General features: G+C 43.7%; 1 protein-coding gene across 1 annotated transcript; it reads right to left on the minus strand.

Annotated features, from left to right (window-relative positions):
• Window positions 1-21,758: 21,758 nt before the first annotated feature.
• Window positions 21,759-22,253, minus strand: LOC102855250 (peptidyl-prolyl cis-trans isomerase A-like). Its single transcript, XM_006879561.1, has one exon. The coding sequence runs from the start codon at window positions 22,251-22,253 to the stop codon at window positions 21,759-21,761; it is 495 nt and encodes a 164-aa protein (XP_006879623.1).
• Between the last annotated feature and the right edge of the window lie 1,139 nt (window positions 22,254-23,392).

Raw genomic sequence — 23,392 nt, forward strand, 5'->3', positions numbered from 1 at the left:
TGCCCATCTTTCTCCCAGGGAGATGGATGGATTCAAACTAGTGGATTCGAACCGTGTACCTTCATATTGGCAGAACAACTCCTTACAGCTATACCACTAGAACTCCACATAATTGCCAGGGCATGTATATCCTTGTGAGCACGTCTACATTTTTTAAGTAGGCCCCAAGAGTTCCTTTTTACCTCTGAACTCAAAAGTCTTTCTCTCTATTCACCCTGATTCAAACAATACTAAACTTCTCCTTAACTCCTGAAATGCATCAAGTTGTCACCTGCATGCCAAAGAGGGAAAAAATCAAGTCCTGAGACATCTATTCTCTACTGACACTCCTCCCTGGTCTTTCGGCCTCACTGGATCCTCTTGACTTTCATGAGGATTTTTCTCTTCCTAGTGGGTCTACCTGTTTCCTCTTTCTCCCACACCAGGTTATGTTTCTTCTCAGAACCCCTGAACACTGTCACATGACAGGTACCTCAATACCTCAGAATTGTGTAGATTTCCCTCGATTGAAAACTCTGTGTCTATTTTGTTCATCATAAGTTTCTATGCATTTGTTCAGCATATATAATGGACTGCTATTTTTTTACATAAACAGTTCAAGCTTCTTAGGCCATTTAGAGTAAGAGAGAAGAGGCCGAGGGCTGAACAAATGATTCTAACCAAGAATGTATGATCCGAATGAGCTTAATGAGCAAATTCTAGAGTAAAAATGCACTAAATGCACTAAATGGGGCCACATATCTGATCAGTGGGAATTTGACCTTATAATCTATATTTACACTGCACTTTGGGAAAGTTAATAGTTACAGTGATGGACACTCAAGTTTCACCCTCCCACCATTGTCAATAATCTAATAATGACCCTATCCTAATTTTCCTTAATAATTGCTGCATGACTTTGGTAACAGTTAATCATTTGTATCTTATTTATGTATCCCCTCGTGGTGTAGTGAGTTAAGTATTGAGTTGCTAATCAGAAGGTTGACAGTTCAAACCCATCAGGGGCAGGAGAAAGATGAAACAGGCTGCTTCCATGAAGATTTGTGGTCCGGGAAGCCTATGGGGTGCAGTTCTATTTAGTCCTACTTGCAGATCAGTCTGAGTCAGAAATTACTTGATGAAGTTGGGGGGGTATATTAAACAGAACACTAGGTAAAGATGCTTTTGGGGGGGAACTGTTGACCAAAAGGTTGGTTGAATCCATCAGCATCTCAGAGGAGAAAAATGGGTCACCTCGTTCTGGGAAGATTGCTAGTCTCCCAACATGCAGGAAGGGTAGTGCTGAGTGGGGCTCACTCAGGGGTGGTGGGTTTGACTTTGCTTTGTTTCAGGAAACAGTAACCTTAGAAATATTCTAATAAAGGGCCATTCTCATGTCTCACCACCTACTCTAATATTTTCACTGTAGTAGTTTAGCATAGGGAGCTCTGGTAGCCTAGTGGTAAGGAGTTGTGCTGCCTACCTGAAGGTGGGTGGTTCAGATCCACCAGCAGCAATGCCAGGGAAAGCTGAGCAAACTCCTGTGAGATTTCAGCCTCCGAGAACGTGCTGGAGGGTCAGCTATAAGTCAGTTCCAAACTGACGGCACATAACAAGAACAGTCTTTTCATCGAGAAGGACATAATAATTAAATGTTCTTCCATGGATTTTAAAACTTATAAGGGAGTGGGAAGGGGAGCCTTGACACTTAGCTCATTGGGATGGAGGGGGCTGAGGAATTCTCCCTCTCACTATTATCTTCTAATTGTGGTGCTAATGAAAAATACAGACTATACCACAGACTACCAGAAGAGGGAACAAATTCATCTTAGAAGAAATGCAAAAAGAATGTTCCTTAGAAGGGAGACCAGGGAGCTTGCAAGTAAGGCCAATCAAGGGAGCTCTGGTAGCCTAGAGGCAAGAAGCTGCACTACAATCCCAAAGGCACTCAGTTCTAATCCACCAGACACTCTGGGAGGAAGGAAGGAAGGAAGGAAGGAAGGAAGGAAGGAAGGAAGGAAGGAAGGAAGGAAGGAAGGAAGGAAGGAAGGAAGGAAGGAAAGAAGGAAGGAAGGAAGGGAGGAAGGCAGGCCAATCACTAGAACAGGGAATCATGGCAGGCCAACTGAGGGTCAGTGAAGGCGAAGGAGGTCCTTGGCTAGGTGCATTAACACAGTGGCTGAAATAGTGGACACAAGCATAGCAATAGTGATGAAGATGACACACGACCAGACCACACTTGATTCTGTCATACACTCTGTCACCACATGGTCACAGGTTAGAGCAGACTCAGTGCCAACTGACAACAGCAAAGCTACTATTTGACCACCTCTTCTGGGTCATGCTTGGGAGGGTGGAGGGACAGCGCAGGAGGGGAAGGCCCTCTATGAGGTGGATTGATTCAGTGACTGGGATAATCGGGATGGGAGTGTCAGAGACAGTGCGATTGGTACAGGACAGAGTAGAGTTTAGGGCTGTTGTACATAGGGTCGCTATGAGTCGCAAGTGACTCGACGGCACACAATGACACACACAATGACAACAACCGAGTATGATAAAGACTGATAGGTGCTAGAATGGGTGTTCTAGATATATGACTTCAGACAAGGACAAATGACAGAGGGTGGGAGACAAGCATGGGGTTATGTCAACAACCTCTGGTTCTGCCCTTTCCATGACTCCCACATTTTGTGCTGTATGCTTTTCTCTAAATTCAACCAAAATAGAAGTTGTTGTTGTTGTTGTGTACCTTAGAGTCAAAACCAAATCATAGCTGACCCTCTAGCGGGTTTCCAGAGGGCAATTAATCACACAGGAGGAGACTGGCCATCCTTCTCCAGTGGAGCAGCGGAGGTGGCCTCAAACTGTGTCTTAGGGATTTCAGCACAGCTTCTTGCCACTAGGCCACCAGAGGAGTATATAACCAATATGCTACACCAACTTCACAGTGCTCCTTGGAGGCAAGGATTCTGAGGCTCCGTCTAACATACTTTGGACATGTTGTGAGGAGAGACTGGTCCTTGGAGAAGGACATCATGCTTGGGAGGGTGGAAGGACAGCGCAGGAGGGGAAGGCCCTCTATGAGGTGGATTGATTCAGTGACTGGGATAATCAGGATGGGAGTGTCAGAGACAGTGCTATTGGCACAGGACAGAGCAGAGTTTAGGGCTGTTGTACATAGGGTCGCTATGAGTCATAAGCGACTATACAGCACATAACAACAATATGTACTAGAGAGGGTGAAGCGAGGTTGTTCCTTGGAGGTAAGGATTCTGAGGCTTTGTCTAACATAATTTGGGCATGTTTCAGGGAGGGACCAGTCCTTGGAAAGGGATGTCCTGCTTGGGAGGAGTGGAGGGATAAAGAAAGAGAGGGAGACTATCAATGAAATGGATTGACACAGTGACTGGTGTAATGAAGGTAGGTGTGACAGAGACAGTAAAGTTGGCACAGGATAGAGACGGTTTCAGGGCTGTTGTACTTGGGGTCGCTATGACACCACATAGCAGCAACAACAACGTGTGCTGTTGGGATGGAACCAGCTCCGAGCTGACCTTTCTGCAGCTTTCAGAGACAAGAACTCACATGGAGATTGCCCGTCTTCCTCCCACCGTGCAGCTGGGGGATTCTAATACCCTATCTGTGAGTCAGCATTGCGAATCCTGACCACAAGGCCACCAGAGCTCCCTACGATGGACGATGGACGGCAGTGACAGCACAATCCCACATCGGAGCTGGGCAAACTCCTGGAAAAGAACCACTTCACGTAGAAATAGTAGGACTCCACTGTGCCGAAAAGCCACAAGAACTTCAGAAGTGTTTACAATGTTGACATGAATATTTTTTCATACCAACCTGCTCTTTATTTCCACTCGGCTTAGAATTCTTTTTAATATTGTAGATATTCCTTTCTGCTTGAAGATACTAAAATACTTATTTTAAAGCCTATTTTATTTTTTTTTATTTCCATTCATTCATTGCTTCACACTTTCCTCCCTGCCCAAACCCCAGTTCATTTTTCTCTTTGAAAAGTAAAAAAAAAAAAAAAAATCTTTCATTGTTATACAGTCCCCCCTAGTCTGTGTCACTAAACAACTTTTAAAGCCTATTTTTTAATATTCATTTTAATGAAAATTTACAGATATTTTGGATTTCCATTCTTTCATTGTTGCAATTTTCTCCCTGCCCACCCCTTCCTCCCAATTCACTCCTCTCTTTGAAAAGTAAAAGAAAAACTCTTTCACTGTTATACAATCCCACCCCTCAAGGCCACTCCACTATGCAGCCTTTGCTCTGGACTCCTGTCATGATAATAATACCTAGTCACATATCCCTTTTAAACAGTTCTCTCCTTCATCTGTTTTAAAGCCTATTTTAAACTTAGTAAAGTTACTTTCGTAAACTTGATGCTCAAGTTTGATTTTGACTGTTTTTGTCATGTGCTCTGGAATGAATATCTTTTTTTTAAGCTTCATCTTTTTAAACGTGATTATCAGTTTGTCAACTCCTTAAACATTTAATATTGCTAAGCGCTCTGGTGCATTAAGCTTACAAGTAGGTAATACTCTCACAAGCCCTATGATGTTGGGCCCTAGTATCATCTGCAAGAACAAACAAATCTGCCTTGCGGGACGTGTAACTGGGCTGCTCCTTAGCAACAAGGGTGATGAAACTTCATCTCACATGCTGTTGGTATGTTGTCAGGAAGGGCCAGTCTTTGGGAAAAGACATCAAACTGGAAAAGGCGAGGGTCAGGATGAGAAAGGATGACCTGCAACTAGATGGACAAAAAGAGTGTGACAATGGGCTCATGCGTGTAGAAGATTGTGAGGATGTGGTGGGATAAACCCCAATCTGCCTTATGGTTCTGATGCTGCCAGATGGTTCCAACGTGCTGGTCACAAGGTCACCATGCATCATAGTCGACTCAGTGGGACCTAACACAGCAATAGTGTCCCCATTCCACAGAGGAGACAGTGATCACAGACAGACGGAGAAACCCTGACAGAGTCGCATAGCTAACAAGTGGCAGAGCTGGGATTCACACTCACAGCCTGGCTTCAGAGATAAGGATCCTCCACAAACCTGTGACATAACGGTATTAATTGTCTCACTTTAATCCTTGTAACAACATAGTAAGGAACATCTGATGACCCATATTTTAGAGATAAGATTGAAGAATAACCAATTTCATGACTTGCCCAAGGTCTACATTCAGTCACTGGCTGAATTCAAGCAGGTCTGAGAAGAGAAAGAAAGCTGTCTCTTAACACTAGACTAGTCCTGTCTCCTTCACACTACAAATAGCACGTGGTAGCTATGACAACATAGAGAGGGACGAGGGCAAGGCAAAGTGAGCGGTCCAGAGAGGCAAGTGTGTCTGCTGAATGCCAAGAAGGACACCCCAGGGCTTGCCTGGATGGATAAGAGGGGTCACTTGGAGCTTAGAAGAGAATGGCAAATCCCATTCCCAGAAATTAAACAGAAAAAAGTAAACAAATTTACTATCTTAGAGGGACTCACGACATGTTTAATGATACTAAAACACAACTGTGTGAATCATAACAAATTATGGCTAATATTAAGGAGAATGAGAATCCCAGAACACTTAGTTGTTCTTATGTAAAACCTGTACCTAGACCAAGAGGCTGTTGTGAAACAGAGGAAGGAAACACTAAACTAGAAATTTTTAAAAGGTATAATTAGGATTATATCCTTTCTCCATACCTATCCAACCTGTATGCTAAACAAATTATTTAGAAAGCTGGGCTCTGTGAGGAAGAATGTGGCATCAGGATTGGCGGAGACTCATCATTTACCTTGGTTATGTAGATGACACCACCTTGCTTGCTGAAAATGAGGAGGACTTGAAGTGCTTACTGCAGAGGATTAAAGAATATAGCCTTCAATGTGGATTTAATTAGAAGACCTAGAGAACATGGACAAATTGCTTGAAACACATCCCCTGCACAGATTGACAAGGACAGATATAGAACACTTGAACAGACCCATCTCAAGAAAAGAAATTGAAAAGGTCCGAAAAAGACTTCCCCATAAGAAAAATCCTGGACCAGATGGCTTCACAGCGGAATTCTACCAAACATTCAGAGTGGACTTAGCACCAATTCTACTTAAGTTATTTCAAAAATTTAAAAAAGAACACTTCCCAAAGTCATTCTATGAAACAAGCATACCCCTAATCCCAATACCAGGCAAAGATATCACCAAGAAAGTTAACTATAGATCAATATCTCTCATTATTATAGATACAAAAATTCTTAACAAAATCCTAGCCAATAGAATCCAAGAGCACATAAAAAATAATAATTCATCAAGGAGCTTTTCTTTTGCTTTTCAAGGAGAGGAGCGAGGAGCGAACTGGGGGTTGGGGGGGAAGAAAAGTGCAACAATGAATGAATGGAATTCCAAAATCTCTGTAGATGTTCATTGAAATTAATAATAATAATAATAATTAGAAATTTAAAAAAACAAAACAATTAAAACCAGGCCTGAGGGCTGCAAACTAAAATCACCCACATTGGGCTCAGTAGCATCACTTTCTATTCACTAGGCCCACAGAGCTCTCTCTATGTTGTTGTTAAGTGCTGTCGAGATGTAGATGACTCATAGTGACCCTATGAACAAAAGACCTGAGTGCTTATATAACGTTCATCTTTCTCTGCGTTCATAGAGTTTCCAGAGGCAAGCTATTTCAGAAGCAGATGCCACTCCTGCTTCTTAGCTTGTTTTAATCGGGGAGCTCCACCAAACCTGTCCATCATGGATAACCATTATCACATTTGGCACATCAGGGTCACAGTTTCAGCATCACAGCAACCCAACAAAAACACAGTTTAGATTTATTTGGTTGTATTCCTTTAAAAAAAATAATTTACCATGACCAAATATAGAATTCATATCTGCATCAAGAAAACAAAAAATCATCATTGGAACAAAAAGCAACAGTATGATAGAGAAAAGACTGAAACTGTCATTGGCTTCTTCTTAGATCAACAATCAATACACTTTGGGTATTAACTGTCAAAAGATCAGGAGACTTAGTGCACTAGGTAAATCTGTAGTCAGGGACCTATCAAAATTACTAAGGAGCAATGATGTCATTTTGATGGCTAAGGTGTGCCTGATTCAGACTGTGGTCTTTTCAGACACTTGCTATGCATCTGAGAGCTGTACAATGACTAAGGATGACAGAGGAAGTGTTAATGTCTTTGAGTTGTGGTGCTGGAAAAGCATACTGAATATTCATCCCAAGGACTTAGAAAAGAACAAACAAATGTGTCTTAGAGAAGATCCAGCCAGAGTGCACCTTGGAGGCAAAGATGATGAGGCTCTCTCTCACATCCTTTAGACATGTTGGTGGTTGGTGGTGTTGTTATGTGCCATCGAGTCACTTGTGACTCATAGCGACCCTATGTACAAGAGCCATAAACCCTGCTATATCCTGTGCCAATTGCACTGCCTCTGACACACTTACTCTCATTACCCCAATCACTGAATTGATCCATCTCTTCGAGGGTTTTCCTCTCCTGTGCTGTCCTCCACACTCCCAAACACGATGCCCCTCTCCAAGAACTTGTGACTCCTTGCAACATGCCCAAAGTATGTCAGATGAAGCTTCAGAATCCTTGCCTCCAAGGAGCAGCCTGGCTTCACCCTCTCTCGGACAAACCTGTTTTTTCTCCTAGCAGCCCATGGTATATTCAATACTCTTCTCCAGCACCACAGCACAAAGGCTCTTTCTATCATCCCTATTCACTGTCCAACTCTTTGACACATAGCACACAACTGTGGAAACTATGGCCCAGATCAGGTGCACCTTAGTCTCCAGCCTGACGTTGTTGCTCTTCAGTACTCTGGAGAGGTCCCTGACAGCTGACAGGGATGAATTGCAAGCCGAGAGGCCAGCAGCAGTTCTGGAGAGGAAAGGTAGGCAGAGAGGTCCCTGGGATTAAGCCCAGAAACAAAGAGAGCATGCAGGCTCCTTTCTTAAAAAGGAAATGTGTTTGCTAACTCTGCCTACACGGAAGTGTTGTACAATAGCTGTCCCAGCTCAAGTCCTAGACCGCAGCTTTCATGAGGATCTCACTCTCTCATTACTGAACCAAGCCATGGCTGTTGACCCTCCGGCAGGTTTTCCAAGGCTGTAAATTGCATGGGAGGAGACACTCTGTATTTCTCCCTCGGAGCTGCTGGTGGATTTGAACCCCCAGAGAAGGAGGATCTTGAAGTTAGCAGCACTAGTCCCTGAGGACGACGCCATCAGAGTTCCCTGTGGACCTTGTAGACACAGGGACCAGGCCAGTGGGTTCTTGACCCAGGTCCTCAGTGCCAATGTGTGTGCCCGCCCCAACTTCCCAACCCCACAGCACCTCACAATCAGCACCAACACCACTTATTACCATCAAGTTGATTCCAATGCATGCGAACCCCATGTGTGGCAGAGCAGAAACAGGATTTCCAACAGGCTCATTTCTCAGAAATAGGTGGCCAGGACTTTCTTCCAAGGCACCTCTGCATGACCTTGAACCTCCAACTTTTCAACTAACTGAGTATGTTAACCAGGTCATGGCCATAGGGCTCTGTGGAAACAGCCCATCATTTAAAGATAATCTAAACAAAGGTATTATGTGTTGGCCTCTTGGCACTTCTGCTCTTTGTGCCTCTGGAGAGAAAGGGAAATTCACTCGCTAAGCCTGATGTGTAGCTGATGAGGAGACTTCTAGTGGGGTTGGGAGAGCTGCAGAAGGCCACCTGTCTAGTCTTCTTTATTCAGAAGCCTTTTCCAATTAATATAAGCACATGGGAGGAGATTGTAATTCACAGCCTCAGAAAACTCACTAGAGGGTTAATTGTGATTTGGCTCCAATCTGGTGGCAATGAGTTGAGAAAACATATTGCTCATGATCTCGGGACTACTACCTTCTTATGTAGTGGCTTTTCTCTGTCAAATAATAAAACAAAGATTTGGGAAGATTTAAACAGCATCTGTCCAAAACTCACCAAACCAGTAGGAGTGGGGCGTTCATACACTGGAGCTGCTCAGAAAATTTTTAGAAAGTATACTCAAGAAATCTTTTTGGACCCTTTTAGTAGAAAGTAAACAGTGATCCTATCACTGGTCTCCACGCTCCCAAGGCAGAAGACGAGACCCCAGTGGGCATCAGAGACGTTAGAGGCTTTCTGTATGTGAGGGGTCTGTCTCTGTCTTGGGCGACGATCATGGGGTGCAGCAGAGAGACAGGCCTCCAGAGACCTCAGGGTGATCAGTCTGGATACAGCCCAGCTCCATCCACCACAGCACGGGGAGAGTGAGGGCCTCTAACCTTCATTTCCAGCATCCTGCTAGCTGCTGACATTCAGAGGCACTTGATTATTTGCTATGTCTGCCTGTTCTAAATGAGACTCCTAGACGCAGGAAGATGTGTTTGAACACTCCAAAGAAACAGGAACCGAATCTGTCAGTATGCTATTCTGGTGTTCCTGGGACAGAGTCGTGCTAATCTTGGGTCAGAATGTTCTGGAGCTTTCTGCTCTGGTGAGAATCAGAAGGTTGGACCAAATGAGGAAGCCTCTGTGCTTTAGGAACTGTCTGTTTTAGGCACTGAGTCAATGCTAAGAAAAGGGTTTCACTCCCGCCCCTCATCACCACAGAATCGAGGCGGCATGGACTGTCTGTCTCTAACCTGCTTTTGGCACACTTTGCCCAGCTTCGCAATTGTCAGGCAGTCGTGCCAAGGGCCCCTTCTCCAGCCTGTGCATTCAGGCAGAGATGATTCTCAGCTGCCCCTGCTGTGCGATGCCTTTATGTTGTAGAATTGGAGAAAAGTACTGAACACCTTACGGACTGCCAGAAGAACAAACAAGTCTGTCCTGGAGAAAGGGCAACCAGGGTGTTCCTTAGAGGCAAGACATATACTTCCGGCATGTTGTCAGGAGAGGTCAGACCTTGGGGGAAAATAAAAACCATACCTGGAAATGAGAGGAAGATCTTCGGTTAAATGGATTGGCTCAGTGACTGTAACAGTGGCTGAGCGTGGCATCACGCACGAGGGTGGTACAGGAAAGGATAAGGTTTTGATCTGTCCTAGTCAGCTTTACAGCGCCTACCAACTACTGTCTGCTTGTCAGCCTGTATGGAGTTCTTCAAAAAGAGTAAAATTTAACAGGACTTTAATAAGTTGTTAAGGCACCCTGGTGGCATAGCACATAACATCTCAGGTTGTTAGCCAAAAGGTTGGCAGTTTGAATCCACTACCCACTCTTCCACAGCAGAAGGATGATGGTCTCTCACAGACCTCCACAGCTTAGGAAGCTGCCCGCCGGCTCACGAGTGAGAACAGACTTGATGCCAGTGTGTTTGGCTTTGGTCTTACGAAGTTGCTTGTCTTACTTCAGATCTTGTCTAGTTTGCCAGTCTGGAGAGAGAAAACCTTGTTTATACCATCTTGTGTTTAAAACCCCAGCCTATACACAACCAGTACGTTTGTATTGAGGGCAAGGGACATGACTGTACACACACTACCAGGAAGGTGAAACCTGGTGCTGCCAAGTCCTTTCTGCCTCATGACAACCCCATCTTACAGAGTGGACTTGCTCCCTGAGGTTCTCTCGGCTGTAAGTGTTAGATGCAGGTTGCCAGGCCTTTCTGCCACAGCTCTTATGCTGTATTAGTCACTCAACACACGCTTGCCACCCCAGACCAGGTGCTGCCCCAGACACTGAGACATCAAAGAACAAAAAGAATTAAGATCCCTCCAGTAGTGTGTACATATACTCTAAGGGTTGCAAAAGGACCATAGCAATAAATGTGATTGATAAGGTGATTATGTACATTTTTTTCCTTGTTGTGTACCATCCAGTCAGATTCGACTGACACAGGAGGAAATTGCCCCTCCTCCAGCAAAGCATCTGGTGGGTTCAGACCTCGTGCCTTTGAGACTGCAGTGCAGCTTCTTGCCACTAGGCCACCAGTGCTCTCTTTGTACAATTTTATAGTATATTAAAATTGTTAGATGCTAAAAAAAAAATTGTTAGATGCTGTGTAACTTAATAGAAAAACACACACAGAAGAGGGGAGAAAGGGTGTGTTGTGGGTTTTGGTTTTGTGGGTTTTTGTTGTTTTCTGGGTTTTGTTTTTTGTTTTTTTAAAGGAGGATCAGGAGAACTGTTGGAGGAGATGGATTCCTGCAAACCCTAAGGTGGGGCACATTCTGGCACCTGCAAGAGGGCAGGCTGCAAACCCAAAGACCACACCTCTCTGGTGTTTCAGATCCACCAGTAGCTCTGAGAGAGAAGGGCCGTCTCCTCCCACGTGGTTTACAGCCCCTGAAACTGTGAAGTTGGGTCCAACTCAGCAGCAATGAGTTTTGAGTCAGAGGTGGTGAGGGGACGCAGAATTCCAGGTGGAAAGTACAGCTGAATGAAAACTCCCAAAACAGGAGCCCCGCTGGGGCTGAGGGAGTGAGGTGAGATCGCTGGAGATCTCACACACACACACACACACACACACACATTCTCTTTACTCATCTTTCTCCTCCCCCCCTCCCCACTACTCATCTCTCTTTTGCTTGAATAACTTGTACAGAAGATGAAAGGGATGAAAGAGGCAGGCATATTTCATGTGGGGCCTTAGAGGTCATAGTAAGGTCTCCCCTTTTGTGCTCCAAGTCCTCAGACCATTTTGTGCAGAGTGTAGAGAAGTCATGGGAGTTGGTAGAGGTTTTCAAAGGATCGCTCCGACCAAGCATGGAGATGAAAGGAACCAAGTGTGGAAGCAGGAATGGAATAAGAGAAGGAGTAACGTTTCCGACCAGGATGGCGGCAGTGAGGTGATGAGAGAAGTGGTCAGATCTTTGAGAACGTTATCACCTTTAAAACCCCAAAGGGAAGATGAGTCTGCCACGTGAGATACCTGGTTTGACTCCTAGCTCATGAACCTCACGGGCAGCCATCCATCCATCCATCCATCCATCCATCCTTATTCTGCGTTGCTATGAGGCTGAACAGGGTTCAGCAGGGCTTCCAGCCCAAGATGGACTAGGAAGAAAGGCCCGGCAGTCTATCTTTGAAAATCAGCCATGGAAAGCCCTGTGGGTCACAGCCTGCTCCACAGCTGATCACGGCATGGTGCAGGACCCAGCAGCACGTTCTCCTGCTGGGCATGGGATCACCAGCAGCCAGGGCCTCCCTCAGCAGCTGATAGCAATGGTGATACTCTAGGGCTCCCCCTCCCACAGGTGAGTGTAATCACAATGTCCTACCGCCCTTCTGGCCACAGCCTTCCATTTTCCAATGCTTTTTTAAATCTAGCTTCTTTACATGTGCTGACAACCCCATTCTGGAGCAAGCTGTCTGTTGTATTAATGAGGTAGGATTGCTGTTGTTGTTGCTAGGGGTCACCAAGTCAAGGACGACTCACAGAGACCGTCACCAAGTCAAGGACGACTCACAGAGACCACAGTAAACAATAAATCTGAACCCTGTCTTATCCTGTGTAATCCTCATAGCTCAGACACACTTGAGCCTCTTGCCACAGTCACTGAGTCGATCCACCTGGTTTAGGATTGTGGTCTCTTTCACTGACCCATCTTTCTAAGCATGATGTCCCTTTCTAAGGCATAACCGCTCCTAACAACAGGCCCGAAGAATATGAGATAAAGTGTCACCATCCTTGCCATCAATGAGAACTGGCTATACTTTCTCCAAGACATCTCTGTCCTTTTGGTAGTTAGTCCATGGGATATTCAGTCCTCTCCTTCAACACCACCGTTCAAAGGCATCAATTCTAATTTTGTCATCCTTATTCACTGTTCAGCTCTCAGATGCATAGCAGGTGAAGGTGACTGAAAAGATCATAGTTTGGATCAGGCCCACCTTGGATAAGATTAGGGTAGGATATGTCTTGATCAAGAAGCTGCACTGCAATCCCAGAGATATGCGGTTTGAATCCACCAGACGCTCTGCCTGAGAAGGAGAGGCAATCTCCTCCTGTATCAGTCAGATCTGATTTGACATACAGACACACAAAAAACAATAAATAAAAAGAATATGTCTTGAATCTTCACTGAAAGATATGACCCAAGTCGCCACCCTTAGCTCTCTTGAAGGTGGCGTTTGTGGCCTTGGGATGCTATTTAGAAGAATGCCCTTAGAAGCGTTAATTGTTTTTTCACTGTAGATACTGCATCTGACTTGATCCAGCTGCTCAGAGAACTACAGGCTGCAGCCTATCATTCACCAGCTTCTCCAAGCATGTGGATCAGCCTGTACCGGGTAACTTGCAAGCCACTCTGTCTGAAAGTCCCAAATGTGTGTATCAGGCTTGTTGGCAAGGACACCCTTGTACATCAATCCCCCTTGTACCTCAAGGGTCATAGAACCAGAGGAAACCACAAGAAAGGCACTTTAACTGAAGGTGTTTTCCTAAACCTAAGATGAGTTAAATTTCATTCTAGGATACAGGGCAGAAAAGTTTCTGAAACAATGGTATTACAAGTTGAAATTTGGACCCTTCGCTTCACTTTTCTTATCTGCAACACTCCCTCACTCTCCAACCTATTTCCCTAAAAATCTCACAATTGTGAGTAAAGTGTGTGATTCTTGCAAGGAATATCAGATCCAATGATTGATAAAAATGGGTGCAGGAGCATGTGGGGTGGCATGTCTGACTATGTAGCTATTTGTATGGTGCTATGGACATTATTGATGGGGACAGTTTCCCTTTATGAAGCAGGTAGAAGTCAGACTCAGCCTTCCCCATGTTACCACCACTTTTTTACACAAGTATTTCTCTGCACCTACTAATCGCTAAATATTGTTTCATGTATATGGGGTATAAACTAGATAAAGCATTACTCCTCATAGATTTTATAGTTTTTTGAGTATGTTGTTGCTTGCCTTCGAGTCGAGCACGATTCATAGCGACCGTGTGAACAAAAGGCCTGAAACCCCCTCTACAACTATCGACATTCATCAAAGTTCATTGAGTTTCCGGAGGCATGTTGTTTAAGAAGTGGATGCCACTCCTGCTTCCAAGTTTATTGAGTACCTGAACCAAATCACTGGGGTCTAGCCATGACGCGGTTAGTACTGACACCTGTGTCTGTGGTCTGGATGGCTAAGCTCACAGTTAAAGCCCACCTAGAAGCACCTCAGAAGGCAAGCCTGACAATCTCCTTCCTAAAGGTCAAGGCCTTGGCAGGCCTCTGCAGCACTTCTGCCCTGCGCACATGCACAATCAACTGAAGACAGCTGGTTTGGTTTGGGGCTTTGCTGTATGAATGGAGGACAGAGGTCAGGCAGCGTTGGAGGCAGCCCTGAGGAAATGACCTCAGCTCTCCCACTAGCAAAGACACCAAACACATCAGTCACTCCCTGTTTCAGAAAAAAAAAAATCAACAGGAGACTGAGAAGCTAGAAAGAGCCCTGGAGGCACAGCACAGTTCTGAGGCTGGGTTAACCCCCAGGTTAGAGTTTGAGGCCCCTGGGAACTCTGGTGGTTGAGGAGCAGAGTAGTCAACTCAAAGGCATATAGTTTGGATCCACAGAAGGAAGACAGGCAACCTAATCCCATGTGATTTATGGCTTCTGATAATCCCCTGAGGGTCAACCACAAATTGGTTCTGACTCCAGGACACATCACAACAGCTCCATGAAGAGAGAGGGCAGCCTTCTCCTGGAGAGATTCACCACCTTAGAACTTGAAAGAAGGCCACAGGAGCCAAGTTCAAAGGCCACAGGAGCCAGGTTCCTACGTAGTGGATTTGGTTTGTGGAAGCAGCTGGATAGCTCCTGGCCTGGGCCAATGGCTGCAGGCTGTCAAGCCCCGTGGACAGGCTCAGCTCTTGGCTTTTCTTCCATCTCAGTGAGGCCATCAGAGGCTGGCCTAGCTTGGCCCCAAGAGGGCCGAAGAGCACATTCTCGGGGATCTGTAGTGCTGGGCAAAGGGCTCTCATCAAGGTCAGGGGGTTTGTTACGGATTCCTGTGTGCACGCATAGACCTCATCATCGGCTGACCGGCTGGTTAGATCTTGGAACTGGCAACTGTGGACAAATTCCAGCAGGGGCCGCTAGTTCCCTAGGATGAGGCCAGGGCTCACTGAGGAAGCAACTGGTTTATTGAAGTTGAGAAAAAAAGAATTTTTCCATTGTTTTATGTGTAATAAGATTTCCACTGTTTCATATATAATGTGTGTAAGTATATATATGTACAACAACAACATATGCATGTATGTGTGTATGTATATGTAGAAAAAGATAAAAATTTTAAATATAAAAAATTATATTTTTCTATCTTAATAGAAAATATATATATATATAATATATAAATGCTGTCGTGGTGTACAATAGAGTTGGACTTGACCCATAGCTGACTCTCTGGCAGGTTTTCAGAGGCAGTTAATCACACAGGAGGAGAGTGCCCATCCTTCTCCCACAGAGCAGCTGGTGGCCTCTCACCATATGCCTTCAGGATTACAGCACAATTTCTTGCCACTAGGCCACTTAAAATGTTTTAAAGATAAATCTGTGTTTATATAAAATGTTTTTTATAATATTCTAAAAATATGTTCTGAATATATTCTATTTCTACTATAGAAATATATATATTTATTATATATAAATGTGTTATTGTTGTCATGTGCCAGAGACGACTACCACTCATAGTGACCCTGTGACCAATAGCTCTGAACCCTGCCGTATCTTGAGCCAGTTTCCCTATCTCTGACACACCCGCCCCCATTGCCACAGTCACTCTGTGAATACATCTCATCCAAGGTCTTCCTCTCCTGAGCTGACCCTCTAACCTTCCAAGCAAAATGTTCTTCTTCAAGGACTAGGCCCTCCTGGCAACATATCTAAAGTATATTAGATAGAGTTTCAAAATCCCTGCCTCCAAGGAGCAAAGCAACTTCACCATCTCCAAGGCAGATGTCTTTGTTCCATTGGCAGTCCACGGCAAGTTCAAGTACTCTTCTCCAGCACCACAACTCAGAGGCATAGATTTTTCTCCTCTCATCCTTACTTATTGTCCAGCTTTCAGCTGCATAGTAAGCAGTTGAAAAGACTGTGGCATGGATCAGGCACCCCTTAGTTTCTAGACTGATATTGATGCTCTTTAGCACTCTTGAGGGGTCCTTGACAGCTTAAAGTAACTTGTATTTTTATTTCCTGACTGCTGGTGCCAAGAGTGTTGATTGTGGACCTGGGCAAGATGAGGTTGTTAAATCTTCAATCTCTTGTTCATCTATCATGATGCTGTTGGTGAATTCTGGTAAAGGGAGCTGTGGTAGCCTAATGGTAAGGAACTGTGCTGCCATCCTGAAACCATATGGCTCAAATCCACCAGCTACTTTGCAGTAGAATGATGAGTAATCTCCTCCTGTGTGATTAACTGCCTCTGAATACCCTCTATGGCCAGTTTTGGGTTTGTTCCAACTTGACGGCACACAATAATATCTAAATCTAGAAATATATAAAGATATATTATAAAACTATTTTCATTAGCAAAGAGTTGGAAACAACCCAAGTGTCCATCTACAAACAAATGGATAGAGAAGCTGTGGTATATTCACACAATGGAATAGTACACTACACTGAAAAACAGAGAACTAATGAAATCGTATATAAAATGGATACCTCTGGAGGACATTATGCTGAATGAAATATCTCAGTCACAAACGGACAAATACTGCATAGTGCCACTTTTGTAAAATGGCACTGATATCGGGGCTGGGGAGAACTTAAGAGAGCATAAATAATGTATACGGCATTGAAACAGATGAGGGAGAGAAATGTTTAAAAGGGATATGTGATTAGGTATTACTGTCATGACAGGAGTCCAAAACGAAGGCTGCATAGTGGAATGGACTTAGGGGGAGGGATTGTATAACAATGAAATAATTTTCCTTTCACTTTTCAAAGAGAAGAGTGAACTGGGGGGTAGGGTGGGCAGGGAGAAAAGTGCAACAATGAGTGAATGAAAATCCAAAGTCTCTGTAAACTTTCATTAAAATTAATAATAATAAAAAAGAAAAAACCAAACAATTTTTATGTACACATACATAAATGGCATCTAACAACATGTATACATATACATGTATGTGTGTGTGTATCTTTGTTCATTCCTTCAGTCTTTAGATATTTATCAAATTTTTACAGGAACTTCTATAGCCAGATAAGCTAATAAATATATAAATTAATTTCAGATATTGATGTTGTTGTTATGTGCTGTTGAATCACCTGCGACTCATAGTGACCCTGTGTACAACAGCTCTGAAGCCTGCCCTGTCTTAAGCTAATCTCACTGACTCCTATACACCTACCCCCATTGCCTTAGTTACTGAATCAGGCCATTTCGTCCACGGTCTTCCTCTCTTGCATTCTCCTTTCACCCTTGATTATGTCCTTCTCCGAGGATCAGTCTTTCCAGGCCACATGCCCAAAGAATGTAAGACAGAGCTTCAAAATCCTAACCTCCAAGAATAAACTTGCTTTCACTCTTTCCAAGACAGACTTATTTGTTTTCTTGACAGGCCATGGGGTGTTCAAGACTCTTCTCCAGCACCACAATTTAAAGGCATCAATTCTTCTGACATCCTTCATCATTGTCCAACTCTCTGATGTATGGCAAGTAATTATGGAGACCATGACCTTTACCAGGTGCACCTCAGTCTATATAGACTGACATCTTTTAAATAGTCTTTAGAGGTCCCTGAGAGCAGATTTACCTAATGCAATTTATCTATTGATTTCCTGACTGCTGGTGCCAAGAGTGTCGATCATGGAGGAAGCAAGCTGTAATTGTTAACAACCTCAATCTCCTCCATCCATCATGGTGCTGCCAATAGCCCAGCGGTGAGAATCTTTGTCTTCTTGATGTTGAACTTCAATCCATATTGAAGACTACAGTCCTTGACCTTCTGCAGTAAAAGCTTGGGATATTCTTCAGTTTCAGCAAGCAAGGCTGTGTTATCCACACAACTCAGGTTGTTGATGAGTCTTCCTCCAATCCTGATGCCACATTCCTCCTCATCAAGTCCAGCCTTCTGAATGATCTGTCCTGCACATAGTTTGAAAAGGTATGGAGACAGGACACATCCTTGACTCACTCCCTTCCTGATTTTGAACCATGAGGTATTTCCCTGCTCTGTTCTGAGAATGGTTTCCTACTGATAAATGCTATGAAGAAAAAGAAACATAGGAAGGGAATGGAGGTCAATATTTTAATGAGAAGGCCTGGAAGAGTTCTGAAACAAAATGGCATTTGAACAAAAACCTAAAAATGTGAGACCTCATATGAAGTATGAAAATACCTAGGGGTAGAACCTTCTAGAATGGGTCCTAATAAAGACAAAAGACTTGAGGTGAGATTTGGGAAAATGGCTAGGGTGTGTGAGAATCAGCAAAAATGCTTGGACACTGGAGGGGAAGAAGCCAGGAATAGAGTAGAGGTGATAAGATCTTTCCAGTGACCACAGAAGATAAGGCCTATCCAGTGACCACAGAGCATAAGACCTGTCCAGTGACCACAGAATATAAGGCCTGTCCAGTGACCACAGAACACTGAGGGCTCTTGATAAGGCCCCTAAGTTGTACCCTGTGTGAGATGGCAAGGGGGGGGGACCGTGTTCTCAGATCTGTCTGCTTATTCAAATCCTCTGAGGAGCTCTGAACATGAATCTTAGCATTGGCAGTCTGGACATATCTTGTTGGGGGTTTTTGTTTGATTGGGGTTACCCCCCCCAAAAAAAAGCTCCTGAGATTATAACAAGCAGCCTAGTGTCAGCATTCAACCTCGTGTGAAAAGCACACAGAAACTATAAAAACACGATGCCATCACCACAATTAATGACGGTAACAAACAGGTTTCTGACTTAAACTACACCTTTAGATTAGCAAGTCCATGAAAACAGTGAGTTCTGGAAGACAACTACTTATGTTGTGCCTCCCTCACATCAACCTGAATGGATTTTGACTGGAATGTTTTTAAAGCAATTGCTAATTTGTTATGTGTCACTTAGAAACTGTGGTAACTGATAGAGTGAGTGTGGGGACACTGGTAAATCATGGGCTTGTTTGTGATAGCATATACCGTTCATGTCCCACACAAGTTTCTCCAAGGTTGCACGTCCCCCTGCTCTGTGTGTTACAAATATAAGAAGATGCTGGGAATGGGAACCGTATGAACTACAAGGCACTGCTCGCACCTTTCACCCTCCTGGACCTTTGCTTCTACTCCCACTGGCATGTGGCTGCTGAGAGAACTTGTGGAAAGAGGAAGTTCCATTATTTAGGCGAATATGACGTGTCTGGTCTGTGGCTGAGACAAAAACGTCAGGTCTCCTGAGAAACATCCTCCAAGGTCCCTCGATCCCCTGGAACGTCTTCTCAGCTGAGGCATGTCAGCCACTGTGGCCTTTCCCTTGTTGGATCAGCACATCTGCACAGAGGAACTATGTTGGCCCTGCAACTCTGCTTGGTCTCCATTTTACAAAAGGGGAATAAAGCTGTGATGCAATTTCCACATTGGCTTATGGGCAGGGAGAAAAGTGCAACAACGAATAACTGGAATCCCTAAGTCTCTGTAAACTTTGATTTAAATAAAAATAAATAAATTAAAATTTAAAAAATTTCATCATGATCCCACAGTTCTTTCCCTTGAAAAGCTTACCATCAACTTGCATGGTTTAAACTTGGGAAAGGTCTCTGCCCAGGTTGTCTGCTTTCACTGTCCTTACGCCCTCCATAAACAGAACAAATAATCCAAACGGTGGACTCTAGTAAGAAGAATATGGCATCTGGATTGGAGAAAGACTTACCAACCTGTGATGTGCAAATGATACAATCTTACTTGCTGAAACTGAAGAAAATCTAATGTACTCACAGGCGATCATCAAAGACTACAACCTTTGGATGGAGTACACCTTAAAGCAGCAGAAACAGTAATTCCTGCAACTAGAATAAACATCATGAGAAACAGAAAATATTGACCTTTATCAAGGACTTCCTTTGACCTGCATCCACACTCAAATTCCATGAAGTGTTAACTTTTTAATCAAATCAATACTTGCACAAAGTTAAGTAAGTCTAAGATCTCTATGCTATTTTGTTTGAAAACTCCTGTCTTCCCCATGACAATTATTTGTCACTCTCTGTAGGCGACCACTCTGAATTATTTTAGCGAATGGTGTATCTGTCTCTAAGGCGCAGGCAAGGAGTCCCTGGTGGTACATACAGGTAGGTGCTCCACTGCTGCCTGAAAGGGTGGTCGTTGAAACGCACCCAGTGGTGCCTCATAAAGAGGCCTGGCAATCTGACACCAATCTGGATCAGCCTGAGCACCCCCGAGGAGCACATCTGTCCTTCACACGTGGCTTCACCCTGAGTCAGGAATCAACTCAATGCAACTAGCAAGCACACGTGATGACTTGTTGACTCCTTAATTTTAAACTTTCTATGTTAACTTTTTACTACAGAAAAATTAAACTCTCCATTACACGCACCCTGCCATCTAGACAACTAGCAGAACATACTGTCCTCATCCCCCACATAGTGACGTTTGTTAAATGAATACCCATTGCTGCATAGGCCACCAGAGCTCACTACGCTATTATGATTCTCCATGTACTCTCAAGGGAGCTCTGGTGGCCCCATGGGTAAAGGAGTTACGTTGCCAACCCAGGGTAGATCATTTGGATCCACCAGCTGATCCTCAAGAGTCATACGAACAATCTCTTCCCATGTAATTTACAGTCTCTGAAAGCCCGCTTTCCATTCCAACTCAACAGCACTGTACAACAGTATACTACAAACATCACGTAGTACACTGTGGTTAATTCTCCAACCTTGCACAGTTATCATAGCAACAGTGCACTACATACATCACGTAGTACACTGTGGTTAATTCACCAGCCTTGCACAGGATCATAGCAACAGTGCACTAGATACATCACGTAGTACACTGTGGTTAATTCATCTAGCACAGTTATCATAGCAACAGTGCACTAGATACATCACGTAGTACACTGTGGTTAATTCATTAACCTTGCACAGTTATCACAGCAACAGTGCACTACATACATCACATAGTACACTGTGGTTAATTCTCCAACCTTGCACGGTATCACAGCAACATTGTACTACATTGCTGTGATACCGTGCAAGGATGATGTGTGTAGTACACGTAGTACACTGTGGTTAATTCATCATCCTTGCACGGTATCACAGCAACAGTGCACTACATACATCACATCACATAGTAAACTGTGGTTAATCCTACAACCTTGCACAGAATCACAGCAACAGTACTCTACATACATCATGTAGTACAGTGTGGCTAATTCATCAGCCTTGCACAGGATCACAGCAACAGTACTATACATACATCACGTAGTACACTGTGGTTAATTCATCAGCCTTGCATGGTATCACAGCAACAGTGTGCTACATACCTCATATAGTACACTGTGGTTAATTCATCAACCTTGCACAGGATCACAGCAACAGTACACTACATACATCACATAGTACACTGTGGTTAATTCTTTTTTTTTTAGTGTTATCTAGTTTTTATTTCAGTCATAAATTTGTCTGCAATCCTGCTAACCTTGTAGAGAAATAAAGCATGGAACCCAAAGAACTATAGCAAGAGCACAAAGATTAAAAGGTACTGCAAGCACACTGGGGGTCGCAAGGTGATTGCTGGAGCTATAGAAGGAATGATGTGGTGATTAAGAGAAAACATGAAATACAGATCATAATTAGAGTTGTCCACAGTCAGCAATGGTGATCTTCTTGCTGGTCTTGCCATTCCTGGACCCGAAGCGCTCCATGGCTTCCACAATGTTCATGCCTTCTTTCACCTTGCCAAAGACTACATGCTTGCCATCCAACCATTCAGTCTTAGCAGTACAGATAAAAAACTGGGAACCATTTGTATCGGGTCCAGCATTTGCCATGGACAGGATGCCAGGACCTGTGTGCTTCAGGATGAAGTTCTCATCATCAAACTTCTCCCCACAGATGGACTTGCCACCAGTACCATTATGGCGTGTGAAGTCTCCACCCTGGCACATAAACCCAGGAATGATTCTGTGAAAGCAGGAACCCTTGTAACCAAATCCTTTCTCCCCAGTACTCAGAGCACGGAAGTTTTCTGCTGTCTTTGGGACTTTATCTGGAAACAGCTCGAAGGAAACACGACCTAAAGGTTCGCCATCAGTGGTGAAGTCGAAGTACACGACGGGATTGACCATGGCTGGGGCAAGTGTAACAAACAACTATACTGCTGAGGCGACAGTGTCTGCAAAGTCTGTGGTTAATTCTTCAACCTTGCACAGTATCTCAGCTTGTTTTCCCTAGTATTAATTTTTTGTTTGTTTGTTTAGCTTGCTTACTTTCTAATTTATTTTTGCTGGTCCAACTCCCAATTGTCCCTCAGTTCTATAAATTTCCTCTTGGTGTGATCAAATTCAATAAGGACTTACTCAATTTCATCACCTTAAGAAAATTTTTATCTGGAAACCTCTGAAAAATTTGAATCTAGATGCCTGCTGTACGCGCTTTCAGAGAAATCATTTCAAACTCTTGTGGGAATTCCCTCTCTTTTAATGACCTGTTTTCTGGTATCATCTTCCTTCTTGCTGTGTTATTCTTTGGCAGAGTACTTACTGTAGCTGTTTCCTGGGAAATGGAAAGTGGGAGATGATTTTCTAATAGCTCTTGTGTGTCTGAAAATGTTTTTATTCTCTTCTCCCACTGGATTGGTATATTGCTCTGGTGGCCTAGTCGCAAGAAGCTGTGCTGCAATCCTGGAAGCACACAATTCAAGGCCACCAGCTGCTCTGATGATACACAACAACAACAACAGGATTCAAGTTAGAAGTCATTTTCCTTCGGAATTTGAAAGCATCACCCACCGTCTTTCAGCCTTCAAGGCTGCTGTTGAAAAGCCCAAGTCACTGTGACTATGGATCTTTTGTTTGAAAAGCTTTTCTTTCTAGAAGCTCTACTTTTCTCCAGTCATTTGAGATATTATGGTAATGTTTCTTGGTGTGGTCTATTTTTATCCATTGTGCTGAGAACTCAGCAGGCACATTCAATCTGGAATCTCATGTACTTTGGTTTGCGGCTGTTGTATTTTTTTCTCTGTTGTTTATTCTTTGTCTCCATTTTCCTCTACTCTCTCTAGCCCTCTTATAATTTAAACACTGCTTCTCTTTGACTGGTCTCATTTTCTCACCCTTTTCCTCCTGATTTCTTATTGTTCTATTTTCCTTGCGGATTTTCTTATTTTCCAATCTAATTTTTCACATTTCTTTCATCATGTTTTCAATCCAAAATGCCATTTTAATGTTCTGAATTATCATTTATTATCATATGTAACTTATATTTA

Source organism: Elephantulus edwardii, unplaced genomic scaffold (genome assembly GCF_000299155.1).
Source record: "Elephantulus edwardii isolate Elephantulus edwardi_28Jun2011 unplaced genomic scaffold, EleEdw1.0 scaffold00004, whole genome shotgun sequence".
NCBI classification, from domain to species: Eukaryota; Metazoa; Chordata; class Mammalia; order Macroscelidea; family Macroscelididae; genus Elephantulus; species Elephantulus edwardii.